At 45.2% G+C, this 13,794-nt stretch overlaps 1 protein-coding gene across 1 annotated transcript in view; it reads right to left on the bottom strand.

Moving 5' to 3' along the window:
- GAD2 (glutamate decarboxylase 2) overlaps positions 1-13,794 on the bottom strand; it is a 65,898-nt gene that overhangs the window by 37,877 nt on the left and 14,227 nt on the right. The window contains exon 8 of the mRNA XM_060121388.1: positions 3,128-3,207. Within this exon, the coding sequence (XP_059977371.1) occupies positions 3,128-3,207 (80 nt within the window). The remainder of the gene's footprint in view (positions 1-3,127; positions 3,208-13,794) is intronic.

The raw sequence follows: 13,794 nt of genomic DNA, 5'->3' as shown, positions 1-13,794 counted from the left end.
ATAGACTGACAGACAGACAGAGACAGAGAAAGAGAGATGGAGAGAGAGAGAGAAAAAGGGAAAGGAAAGTTCTTCCTTACAGTAGAATGAAAGGAACTAGTAAACTTAGAAGGAATGATGGAGTTAGAAAATCACTGTTTTGCAACCATCATAATAATAATTCAGGCAAGAATCATCAATGGATGCTAAACTACTAAACGAATGTTTTAGGAGGAACACAATATTTATATAGTCTTAAAGCATCCCCTACAGATATTTATTAACTGCAAAGTAGAGAATAGTCATTTTACAGTGGAGAGACCTGGCAGGTACCACCTTAACCAATAGGCAAGCAGACATTACTCCTGATCAGATGCACTTGAGAAAGACGGGCATCGCCTCCCCGGAATTCCTGCCCAAAATGCATCGCCTGAATCTAACCATGAGGAAACGTCAGACAAAGCCAAATTAAGAAATATTCTGCAAAATAAATGGTTTACACTCTTCAAAATATCAATGTCATGAAAAACAAAGGAAGGCTGAGGACATGTTCCAGATTAAAGGGGAATAAACAGGCATGACAACTAAGTGTAATCTGCGATCCTGGACAGGGAAAAAAAATAGCTCCGAAGGGTAGTATTGGGACAATTGATGACATTTGAATAGGGTGTATAGATTAAATAATAGTCTTGTGTCAATGTCAAATTTCCTGATTTTGATAACTGGACTGCGATTATGTAAGTGAATATCCTTGTTATCAAAAAATACGCATTGAAGTATTAAGGGGTAAAAAGGGCATGTCTGCAAGGAATTCTCAAATGGTTCTGAAAAAATTATATCTGTAATATACAAATAATGTATGCATGTAATATTCATTACATTCAACATGTAATATTAAATTGCATACATGGAGAGAAAGAGTGATCAAGCAACTATGTCAGAATGTTAACAATTGGTGAATTCGGGTGAGGGTGTATGAGAGTTCCTGTTACTATCCTTGTAATTTTTCTTTGTTTGAAATTATTCACAAAAATACAAAGTTAAAAAAAAAAAGGCTGGATGAATAAATGTCCAAAAACCCTTCCAACTCTGAGGGTTTCCCGACTGAAATGCATTAGCAGGTGGTCAGCGCAGCAATAGCCCGGAGCCCTGCCCCCTCCGCTCCCCGCCAGCCCTCCCTAAACCTCGCCCCTGCCCTTCCATCACCACTCCTGCTTCCCCCTCTGTCTCCTTCCCATTTTATAATGTAAGATGATTTCAGACTTCTTGTGAGCTCTTGAGAGGAAGATCCTACATAACTTTAGCCAGAAGAATAAGGAACTCACAAAGGAAATGAAAGCTTGGCTACTTTATCCCTTTTTTTTCATATAATTCACATTTCATCTCTAGCAGACCCTTCATTGCACAGTTAGATACACCTTGAGTTCCCTTCCTGAAAACAACCAAACCAAAACCATCCTGGACTCGACATCTTCTCCGTCCAACTTCTGCCCTACCACCACCCTTCGCGGCTCCACCTCTAGAAACGTCTGCCTTCCATCTCCGTTTCCTCTCCCCTCACCCTTCCACCCCCTGCAAACTGCCTTCCACGCTCACGCCTCTACTGAAGCTGCTCCTGCCAGACTCGCCAGCCCCCTTCTCATCAGGAAAGCTGAGGGGCAGTTGTCGACCCTCGTTTCATCTACTGGTGGCATTTGCTGCTGTTAACCACTCCTTCTAGAAACATGCCCGTGGCCCTCATGGCCCCGGGTCCTGATTCTTCTCCAACAACTGTGGCTGTTGCGTCCCAGTCTCCACTGCGGGCCCCTCTGACTCTGCCTGTCCCCGAAATGGGGAGGCTCCCGAGCTCCTTCCCAGGCCACTCTGCGTGGCTCCCACTGTACACCTTCTGACATCCAGGCTGCTATCCCCAGTTGCCTACCTGACACCCTCACTTGGACGTCTCCTCTCATAAGCTCTTCACACTCGGCAGCTCCAAATCTAAACTTTTCACTTCGGCGGGGCTCTCTGCCTCAGAGAATAGCACCGCGAGGGCTTAGCTGGTGAGCCCCGAAGCCTGGCGTTCCCCCTCGACTCACCTCTCAACCTGCACACTCCCCGGCCAGTCAGTAATTCCTGTCAGTTCCAGCACTTCACCTCCCCTGCTCCACCTCAGGTGAGCCTGCCATCCTTCTGACGTTACTACATCTCCCCACTTAGGCCATACACGGTCAGGGAACTGGGATTACACCTTATGCTATTCTAGAGCCTAGTGCCGTGGTGAGCAGTCATAAATGTCTGTCTAATAAATATATATGAATAAATAAATGGTGAAATGGGTGGCATCCTTTTAATTTAGTGGAATTTCTTACTCCATCCTTTAAAGACTAAATATATTTTCTTATATTAATATTTTAACCTCCCCTCCACCTTTTTCCAGAGTACCTACAACGTTTGGGTGCCAATTAAGACGGATGTTTCCTAAGAGAGCTCTTTGGTTCAGGCACTGAGCTGATGAGTTGCTGGGGGCATTATTTACCTCTTGCTCCCTAAACTGTCCCCCCTCCTGTAATCACTCCATCAAGTTCACACGATCTATGGTGCCTGGAATGATGACACCTCCATAAATCAGTTCTCAACCTGCTGGTTGTTGCTTAAGTGCCCAGGTGACGAACGTCCTTCTGCGCCTTCTTGGTGCAGAATGGTTTTTTTTTGTTTTTTTTTTTTTTGCGGTACGCGGGCCTCTCACTGTTGTGGGCTCTCCCGTGGCGGAGCACAGGCTCCGGACGCGCAGGCTCAGCGGCCATGGCTCACGGGCCCAGCCGCTCCGCGGCATGTGGGATCTTCCCAGACCGGGGCACGAACCCGCGTCCCCTGCATCGGCAGGCGAACTCTCAACCACTGCGCTACCAGGGAAGCCCCAGAATATTCTGATTGATTTAACAAGGTTCTGATTCAGTCAAAGGCTGTGAATGCGTTAGCGGCATGGAGGAACAATGTCCCAGGACTCCAAGCAAGAGTGAAAAAGAAACAGCAAAGGCCAGCAGCTGGGATGGACGCAGGTTTGCTGTTCTACAATCATTGCCTGTTTTTGGACTTTAGTCCTTTTGAGATGCATGTGTAGAATTTGCAAACTGCTAACCGACAAGGGTTGCAGGTTCATGCTCACCTTTCATCACATTTAATCAGAATCACACTGTCTGTTCCAATGCCCAAGGCTGCAGCTCCCTTCTTGAGAGAAAAATGGCTCTGAAAAAGAAAGTACATTTGTATCACTACCATCTATCTGCTTAAGTCTTGATCATCTTGCAAAACTGAAACTCTGTATCCATTAAACAACAACTCCCCATTCCTCCCTCCCCAGCCCCTGGTGACTACCATTCTACTTTCTATCTCTATGAATCTGACTACTTTAGTGCCTCATGTAAGTGGAACCACACAATAATTATTTTTCTGTGACTGCCTTATTTCACGAGCACAATGTCCTCAAGGTTCATCCATGTTGTAGCATGTCTCGGAATTTCCTTCCTTCTTAATGCTCAATCACATTCATTTTATGTATACACAGCAATCTGTTTTTTCATTCACGCATCAACGGACCCCTGGGTTGCTTCTACCTTTTGGCCATTGTAAATAATGCTGCTATGAACATGGATGTACAAATATCTCCTTGAGCCTTTGCTTTTATTTTATTTTATTTATTTTTTATTTTTTTTTGTGATACGCAGGCCTCTCACTGTTGTGGCCTCTCCCATTGCGGACCACAGGCTCCGGACGCACAGGCTCAGCGGCCACGGCTCACAGGCCCAGCCGCTCCGCGGCATGTGGGATCTTCCCGGACCGGGGCACGAACCCGTGTCCCCTGCATCAACAGGCGGACTCCCAACCACTGCACCACCAGGGAAGCCCTGAGCCTCGCTTTTAATTCTTTTGGGTATATATACCCAGAAGTGGAATTGCTGGATCATATGGTAATACTGTTTTTGAGGAACTGCTCTATTTTCTTCCATAAGGCTGCACCATTTTACTTTCTCACGCACAGTGCACAACTGTTCCAATTTCTCCATACCCTTGTCAATGGTGTTGTTTTCTGTTTTTCGATAATAGTCATTCAAATGGGTGTGGGGTGCTACTTCATTATGATCTTGCTTTGTATTTCTCTAATCGTTAGTGATGTTGTGCATTTTTTCATGTGCTTATTGGCCATTTGTACATCTTCTTTGGAGAAATGTCTATACAAGTTCTTTGCCCTTTTCTGAAGGGGGTTGGTTGGTTTTTTGTTGTTGTTGAATTCGCTTGGGCTTTTGCATGAAGATAACAAGACCCTGGAAATTATTCAAGAACCTGTTACCCCAACACATAGTAACCTACGCCAATCTCACGTACAAGGCATAAGAACACAGCGACAGCAGCTGTGTACTGTATGGCTCCCAGACTGACATTTCCCTACCCAGAGATTACATTCAGTTTCTCTAGAGTTCAGTGAAATTGTGTGCACTCAAGTAAGAGAAGCTGGCCTGAAATCCAGCACTCTTCATCCCAGACTCATTGGAGGGGCTGTCTGTTGTGGAGATGACTGTCCAGCCCAGGGTGTGATCAGGAAGGAGGCATCAGTCACTGGCTTGGCAAACAGCGCCCGCGGAAAGGCCACCCTGACAGGCCACCACTGAATCTTTGTTTGTGATTTTGGTTATTGATTCCGGGGAAGAATCCGAATCTCGATGGCTGTAATCACTGTGCAATCTGGAGAGTGGAGAGGGGCTAACCTCGCCCAGCTGTACTGCATCTGTGAGCAGCCTCTTACTATTAACTACAGATCATTAAGCTTTCCAAAAGGGGAGCTGCTTCCTCAATTTACATCACCAAAGGGCTGCTGACTGGAATTTTAAATGGTTCCAGAGTGTACTCTCCTCGAATGCCTGCTTTTGACTCTGAATTCTTTTTCTTTCTTTAAATTATTTTTTATTGCAGTATAGTTACTTTACAATGTTGTGTGAGTTTCTGCTGTACAGCAAAGTGAATCAGCTACATGTATACATATATCCCCTCTTTTTTGGATTTCCTTCCCACTTAGGTCACCACAGAGCACTGAGTAGAGGTCCCTGTGCTCTACAGTAGGTTCTCATTAGTTCTCTATTTTATACACAGTATCAATAGTGTACATATGTCAATGGCTCCTCGGAATTCTTAAATATGCAGCCTAGGAACTGTTAACATGCATATGTCTAGGGGGTGTGGCTAGTAAGCAAGAAGAAATCACATTTATAACAGCAGCCAATACTATAAACCAATAAATGAGGCACTGAGTAGAGGAGCTCTAAAAGCCCCGTGTAGCTAAGAGTAGAGATGGGAAAGGATCATTAGTCTCATTTTACAACCTTAGGAAGACAACATGCAGAATCCTTAGGAAGATACCTGGGAACTAGGAAAGCTTAATTGGAAAGATGCATGACTCCTCCACCAAAAAAAAAAAAAAGTGTTCTCTCTTACATAGTTACTGGATCCCTGGACCACCCCTGAAAGAAGATGCTCGGGGGAAAACAGCACTAAGTCTGTTTCTGCCAGGAGGGCACAGAGTGGAGGTGCCGGCTGCCCCACTGAGCAAGCATTCACTACCCAGATTAGGCCCCTCAGTGAATGAGCTTGTAAGCACTGCTAAATCAAACACAAACGGAGACTCGAATATTCCCTGAGCAGACAAAACCAGTCTAGTCAGAGAAGCAAAGCTGAGTTTAGCTGATTTTGCAAGACAAGTGAGGCTCACTTGACCTGGGTCACTTCTCACTTAACGCCTCTGAAAATCGTGAGACTTAAATTGTTCCCCCCGATTCATATGAGAGAACCACTAACCAATTCCCTTTCATTTAAGAAAATTCTATTGTAACCAATCACTGGGAAGAATCAACAGTCACTGCCTCCACGTTATATAAGCTGCTTTGTAAAATCTACCTCTGAGTCTCCTTCCACGTTTTGGTTGGAGCGCTCATGGTTTGCAAACTGTCTTTTTGGTATGTGTGTAACAGGGAAGAGCAAAATCTGACTCCATGTTGGATCTGTTTCTTTTGCTTCAACCTTTGCTTTTCGTTGCTTTTGCTACTGTAATCAATAAAAGGATGCTATCTATAACTGTAAGCATACATAATGGCCTGCCTCAGGGACCCTGCCCCTCTGTCTGAATGTTAAACTAAAGCGCCTTTGTTCAGCTCACAGGGAGACATTCTGACCCTGCCCACCTGTGAAAGGCTACAGAAAAGAAGAAATTAACACATCCCCTCCCCAATGCTGGCCAAGCCAGGAGATGTTTTGCAAGACTTATGGCCTTTTTACTTTACTTCCTCACCCCCTCTCCCTCTCTGTTCTATAAAAGAAACTGGCATCCAGACCCCAGTAAGTTGGTGTTCTGGGCTGCTAATCCGCCATCTTCTCAGACACCTGGCTTTCTGAACGAAGTCACCATTCCTTGCCTCAACACCTCGTCTCCCAATTATTGGCCTGTCCTGCAGCAAGCAGACTGAGCTTGGATTTGGTAACATGTGTACCATAAACTTTTACTAATTATGACTTTGGTGATTCATTGGTTTTGTTTCTGTTTTTTTCCTTCCTGAACTTTTGACAGCACTAAACAGCTAAATGGCCCCCGGGGGTTAAGTAAGAGATCTGGTGCACCCGGTCGATGCGAGGAAGTAGTTTTGTCTGGCCTTTAATGAGGAAGAATGGGGATTCTCAAATGAGGAGCAATTACCTAGGATAATGGATCACCATACCAAGTGCCGCACATCTAAAGGAAAAACACTTGCCGGAACAGGAAGCTTCAAGATGGGGAACAAAGGAGTGAAAAAGAAAATTAGGTACCAAACAGTGAGTTTGTTTACGTTTTCAGGAGAGGGAGCAGAGAAATAGCTAAATGTTATCCATAAATAGCCAGGGACCAAGAAAGAAGGCACTTGAGTGGGAAAAAAAAGACACTTCCGAGGGACGAAGAAACGTGAAGACAGCTTAAGTGGCAGGACTCCCTGTGCTGGTGAGAACATGTGAGGAGAATCATTCTTACTCCTTGGCACCATGTTTAATGGAACCACGTGTTGATAAATCAGAGCAGAGGGCAGCGTCCTGGAGGCTGAGGACCCTGGGAACCAGGTATCTAGAGAGAGCTCAGAGGATGCTTGGTCACAAGCAGAGGGCGTTAGGGACACGTGGCATGGCGGGTTCACATCTGAAGGGCTGCGCCAGGATGGGCGTAGGCGCGCCGGGTGACTTCAGAAGGTAAAACCATGAACACAAATTGGAAGCTACAAGGATTCTGTCGCATCCCCAAATCATCAGGGGTCTTGTAATGATCAGTTGTTCATCAATGGAATGGCTGGGGGATGAGTTAACGAAGAGCCCCCTCCCCCCACCCTGATTCTGGAAAACAAACCATAGACCCCTGATAGAATCTAGTGGTTACTTAGGACTAAATCATGTTTCTATTCAAGGGTAACAGACCTTAAAACCCATATGATTTTTATTTTACACTAAATGAAAAACTCAAGGGTGAAGATTAATTTCTCCATCTTTTAAAAAATATAAGTAATCTTGATATGGGCTACATAATTCAGCTGGTATTTTAACTGGGTGCAATTAAACATGGGATTTTACAGTTACAGAATAATTGTAATTTTAAAAGAAGCAAGTTTTGGGGCTTGAGTGGGATGAGATTATCCAGAGTAAGAAGGTGTGAGAATGAGGGCCCGTCCCACCCATCCCCATGACTGGAGAACATGCCTAGGGATCTTTCTTCTTTAATGGGGACAATAAATGTCTCCCGTCTTTAGGCATGGTGGGAGAGTAAGGGGAATGGTAGAAGGCTCTGAGACAAAGCATTTCGGTCTCTTGCCATGCGGTTTCTCCTCCTCCATTACAATGGAGATAAGCACTTTAGACAGCCGCCTTCATTCTTTCAAGCCATTGTTGGTCACATCCAGATATTTAATGGAGGCTCAGCTTCAGCTGCCTTGTGGGCCGCAGGGTTTCAGGGAAAGCGTCCGAGGCTCCGGGGACACAAAGATGATCAAGACAGCCCTCCGCAGCCAGCTGTCGCCCCCACCTCCTCTCCCTCGTCCCCTCCCCTCTTGCTCTCTACCTGGTGGTAGTGGCCTTCCCGGTCTTTTGTGAGCTTTGCTAAACTTGTTCTTGCCTCTGGACCTTTTTACTTGCTGTTGCATTTCTTAGAAAACCCTTCCCTCATCTATGCATGTGGCTCCCTGCCTCATTTGATGCAGGTCTCTCCTATACATCACCTCCACAGACACCTTTCACGACCATGTTGCAAAGCAGGCCATTACCATGCCACTCTCTTGTCACCACCTGACATGAGAGTAGATATTTATTAGCCTACTGTCTTTCCCCTACTAGGATAGGCTGCACGAGGGCGAAGACTTTGTTGAAATAGTTAACAAGCATCTGTTGAATTTGACCATGTGCGCAGAGAACAAGTTCAGGGAAATATCCACTATTTGTTGCCATAAATCTCTGGCCGCAATGTTGACGTGTGGCTTTGGTGATTGGGGCCAGATGATGGTGGGCTAAATGGACCCCAGTGCCTCTTATCTATGGCCTATTCTAAAAGCACATCCAAGTGGCTATATGTATATGTATAGCGGATTCACTTTGCTGTACACCTGAGACTAACACAAGACTGTAAATCAACTATATTCCAATAAAAATTTTTTAAAAAGAAATTGTTCTATGGATATTTGCATATTCACTTATGATAGTAATAATTACAATAAAGTGTAATAGTTGAAACAACAACAAAAATAAAATAAAATAAAAGCATGTCCAGAGGTCTTCTTGGCACCCACCCCAGACAGCCTCCCATGGGGTCCTTCCCAAGCAGGAAGCAGTTGTAGGCCCTTCTAACCAGACGAGCTGCTTGGGGGAAAGAAAAAGAAGCAACCCAAAGACTTCAAACAAAGAAAAAGGACACACTAGGCTGGAATACTCAGCTCCTAACTCTCTGACAGTCCATCAAACCTTTACCTCTTAGCTCTAAGGTCTATCGATCATCCTTGGATCTGATCCTTTCGTACCAACAGCCTTTCCCTTTGTGGATGGAGTGAATGGCACGTGTGTGTAGGAACACAGAACACAGGCGGATGGATTATGCATCATTACACATCATGGATGCCCAGCAAGGAAATCTTGAAGTCCAACCTATGAAAGAGCCGGAATCTGCTCCTTTGACCTCTCCCCATACCCTGGAGCCCCCTCCCCCATCATCGATGACGGGACCAATAGTCTTTCCCTGTCCTCCTATTTCTCCACACCCCTTCCCGGCACCCCCTAGTTTGCCTCCTATACTGTCTCAGAGAAGCTGGTAGCTCTTGTTCTTGCTTCTGCTCATCAAATGGTCTAAAAGGGCACCCTGCTTTGGAAAGCATCTGATGTACAGAGAAGCGTGTACTCTGGGAGACCGCCTCATTCATTTCTAATGATCATGACTTGGAGGGCAGGGGATTGCCCGCCACGTTCTTAGAGCCTCCATGTGAGTCAGAGGTGATGTGGATCTGCACACAAGGCATTTCTGTGAAGCTGCTACCTTATTACTTTCCCTCAAAGCTATAGGTGTGAGTTTGTGCCCTAAGTATATTTTAAAAGAAAGGAATGGGTGCACCAGGATTAAGCAGACCCAACGGGCATGTGTGGTGACAAGCATGAACACCAGCACTAAGCATGTGTGCAGTCACATGAAAGCAATTATTTCTATGATTTTAGGATCCTGAGAAGAGTGAAATGAACATGTGTAGTGGAAAGAGGTCATTTGGCATGGAAACAACCTAAATGTCCATCAACAGATGAATGAATAAAGAAGATGTGGTACATAAAAACAATGGAACATTAGCCATAAAAAAAAAATGAAAGAATGCCACCTGCAGCAACATGGATGGACCTAGAGATTATCACACTAAGTGAAGTAAGTCAGACGGAGAAAGAGAGATACCGTATGGTATCACCTATATGTGGAATCTAAAATATGACACAAATGAACTTATCTGTGACACAGAAACAGACTCACAGACAGAGAACAGATTTGTGGTTACCAAGGAGGGGAAGGTGGGGAGGGATGGATTGGGATTTAGGAATTAGCAGATGCAAACTATTACATAGAGAATGGATAAACAACAAGGTCCTACTGTATAGCACAGGGAACTATATTCAATATCCTGTGATAAACCATAATGGAAAAGAATATGAAGAAGATTACATATATAATGGAATCGCTTTGCTGTAGAGCAGAAATTAACACAACATTGTAAATCAACTATACTTCAATTTAAAAATTTTTTTTAAAAAAGCAAGAGGTCATTTGAGATAAAATAACCTGGCTCTAGTTAGTCAAGTTATTCTCTCGTTCTGAACCACTGTTTGCTCAGCTGCAAGGATGAATCCCTCTCCTGTTGGTGTGAGAAGTGTAGCTACTGCATGGGAAGGACCTACAGGTCGCCCAGCATCAACAGATGCTCACAAAGTTGTGGCCCTTCCAATCCTCCAGCCTCACGCCTAATGTGATGCCATCCTCAGGTCTCTCTGGGTACCTTGAGCAGAATTTTGTTAATGAATTAAACAAAATTAAATTTAAATTACATGTTAATTCACTTTATGTCTTAAAATAAACATACGCCATATTGGAGCATGTAAAAAAAATCTCAAAATCATACAAGTAACAATAGAGAATCCAAACCCTCCCACAGCTGTGACTCCTTGGGCATTGCTTCGTATTTTGGGAGAGGGGCCATTATCCATCTTAAGAAAATAACTGGCCCCAAATAAGCCTTCATCCTGCCTCCTGGAGACGTTCAGCTCTCTACCCATCGGGACACCAGTGGGTGGCTGGTTACACGGGCAGTGTTAGCTGCCATTTGCGGAGTGTTTCCTAAAGGCCAGGTACTGTATTATCTCACTTCATCCTCCCAACAACTACATGAGCTGGGTATTATAATCCCTGTTGGACAGATGAGGAAGAAATGAAGTAGGTAATCCAAAGTCACGTCCTGGAAAGTGGCAGAGCAGGGCCTATCATCATTTCTAGTCCATTCCAAAGCTTATGGGCTCCGTCCACTAACCTGAAGAAAAATAGGTCTAGCCAGTGACTCCCGACCTGGCACTTGGAGCAAGGGAGAGTCACCCAACCGATGAGGAATGTGACCTCAGGGGCACTTGGAGGGGTGACCGTCCTCTTCTTATTTGTCTCTTCTCTGACAGTACAATGCCTGCTCTTTGAGAATGTCTCCTCATTCCTTTGTCTCCTATTGCAGTGAAAATACCCCCAGGAGAGGCAACACTTAGCTTTTACAATCATATACGTGGCTCTCAGGTTCTTTCCTAAGAGTAGGTTCTGATGGGATTGGGTAGAAGAGAAGATGACACAGGGGTGATGAGGACCCTACAAGGAAAAGGAGGGGGGAACGCAGAGGCGGAGGATGGGGTGCCGGGGGTGAAGTGAATCCGGTTCACTAGTTCACTTACTGAAAGTTCGGTCGGTGTTTCTGTCTAATGAGAAGCATGACATGGGAGCTTTTTCCAAGCTGCCTGGGTCACCATTTGCTTTTTGCTTTTGTTTTTAACAGAAAGGACGTCTATTTTTTGGAAATTGAAACCCTCTCAAAAAGTGTGGTTATATGAAAACATCTTTCTAAGGCAAATGATGAGAATCACCTCCCCATGGAAGTGGGCTGAGGTCACGAGGGGCCTCAGCAGAACACTGGTGACGGGTTCCAGGAGCCGTGGACCCGAGCTGAGCCCGGCGTGTTAAGAGTGGAATGAGTTAGTTATGGTGATTTGCCTGAAAGATCCCAGTGTCTGCTGTGATTATAAGGAACATTTTTCCTAGATGCGATTATGCTGTTTCATTGAAGTTATTTCTGGAAGAGCTTGTGTCACATGAGGAAATAAGAGGAATTTGGAATTAAGCTCACGATTGGGGCTTTCAGAAGATTTAGAGAGAGAGAGAGATGTGAATTACTGAGCTGGGATCTTAGCTTTCCTCTAAACCTCCTTTCAAGACAGGACCTAAAAGTCATCAGATTAATTTTTGCCAAGCTCTTCTATCGCTGAGTTTGATGAGATTCCAGCAAAGGATGAGTACGGAACCATATAATCTTTAAGATCCCTTCCAATTTTGTCATTCTACATTTTGGAGGAAAATCATCTTGGAGCTCCTAACTCATAAACGCTATCTCTTGTTTCAACTCAGTGATTTATGTTCTTCTGTTCTTCATCGCAATACTATTTGTTTGATTTAGTCCTATGCAAATTTCAAGAAAACTGTTCGATTCGAAAAAACAAACCCAGCTTGCCCTGCTTATCAGCTAGGGAAAGTTCTAGTGTGTTTTGGTGGCCGGAAAAGTGATGGGTAGCTTTGTGCGATGTGGCAGAGACAGAGTGAAGTGTCAGCTAGAAAACATAAGATGACCCTTTGCTTTCTGAACATGTGAAGTTTCTGGCTGGGTGCTGGAAGATGACAGTTTCTCAACCCCATTTTCATCTCTATGGCGCTAACCACATCCAGTTATAAACTCTGTGCTCAGAATAGGAGAAAGGACAGTAACTGGACCTGGTTCAATAGATGAGGAAACTGTATTAGCATTAGAATAACCAACATGAAGAAAACAGGATTTGAGAAAAGATGCTTCAAGTGAATGGAGAACAGCCAGCTAGAGCGGCGATCAGGTCCGCCAGCCTAGGAGCTGAAAGAGCAGTGTTGGGATTGTTGGAAAACTGAGGCTCTAGAGCTGATGCTGCCATTGACTGGACACGAAACCTTGGGCAAGACATCTTCCACCTCTGGGGCTTGGCTTCTTCATCCATAAAACAAGGTGTTGTTGTTGTTTTCAAGTTACCTAATATTTATGTAGAGCTCCCTATGTCCCAGGCACTGAGGGAAGTGTTTTGTTTTTTTTTTTTTTTTTCAGTACATGGGCCTCTCACTGTTGTGGCCTCTCCCGTTGCGGAGCACAGGCTCCGGACGCGCAGGCTCAGCGGCCACGGCTCACGGGCCCAGCTGCTCCGCGGCATGTGGGATCTTCCTGGACCGGGGCACGAACCTGCGTCCCCTGCATCGGCAGGTGGACTCTCAACCACTGCGCCACCAGGGAAGCCCAGAGGGAAGTGTTTTTTAAGGCTCTCAGTTGATTCTCCAAAAGTCTTGGGCCTTGGAAACTCTCCAAGAGCATAAAGAGAGACCGTAACTGAAGCAGCTCCTGCCTTGGCCATTGGCCTCCCCTTTCCCCACAGGATCCACACAGCAGCCCCCCCATCACCCTTCTCCCTGCAGGTCAAGGGATTCAGGAAGGAAACCTCCACGCAGAGATGGAAACAGGCCTGGAGAAAAGGCATTTGAGAACGGACTTGGCAATTTTCTTTCTTTAGCCTGGGAAGATCTATTTCTGGGGCTGGTGGGAACAGTGACTGTGAAATCCGAAAAGACTAAGGAAAGATCTGGCCTGGCCTGAAGGTAGAAGGAGCTGTACTAGAGGATGAATAGGGTCGAATGGCCCTGAGGTCTGGAGCCCAGCAGCAACTAGACATGGGGCTTGTGCTGCCTCTTAACTTGGAGCTTCAAGGCAGGACTCACTTTTAAGGGCTCATCTGTCCAGAATGGTTTGGATCAAGTGCTCCAGGAGACATGGGAGTTCTTTAAATCAAGCTCTAAAAGCCCTTCCCAGCCCAACCTATGGGTATCAAGGAGGATTTGTGTGTGTGTGTGTGGCGGGGGCATGGAGAAGGAACAGTTGAGCATCACCTTCACGTAAAGAAAAAAGCTCTTGGTGGAAATCTGACTCGGGAAGGTATAAA

This window comes from Lagenorhynchus albirostris, chromosome 1 (genome assembly GCF_949774975.1).
Source record: "Lagenorhynchus albirostris chromosome 1, mLagAlb1.1, whole genome shotgun sequence".
Lineage (NCBI taxonomy): Eukaryota > Metazoa > Chordata > Mammalia > Artiodactyla > Delphinidae > Lagenorhynchus > Lagenorhynchus albirostris.
This window is presented reverse-complemented; position numbering and strand designations above follow the sequence as displayed.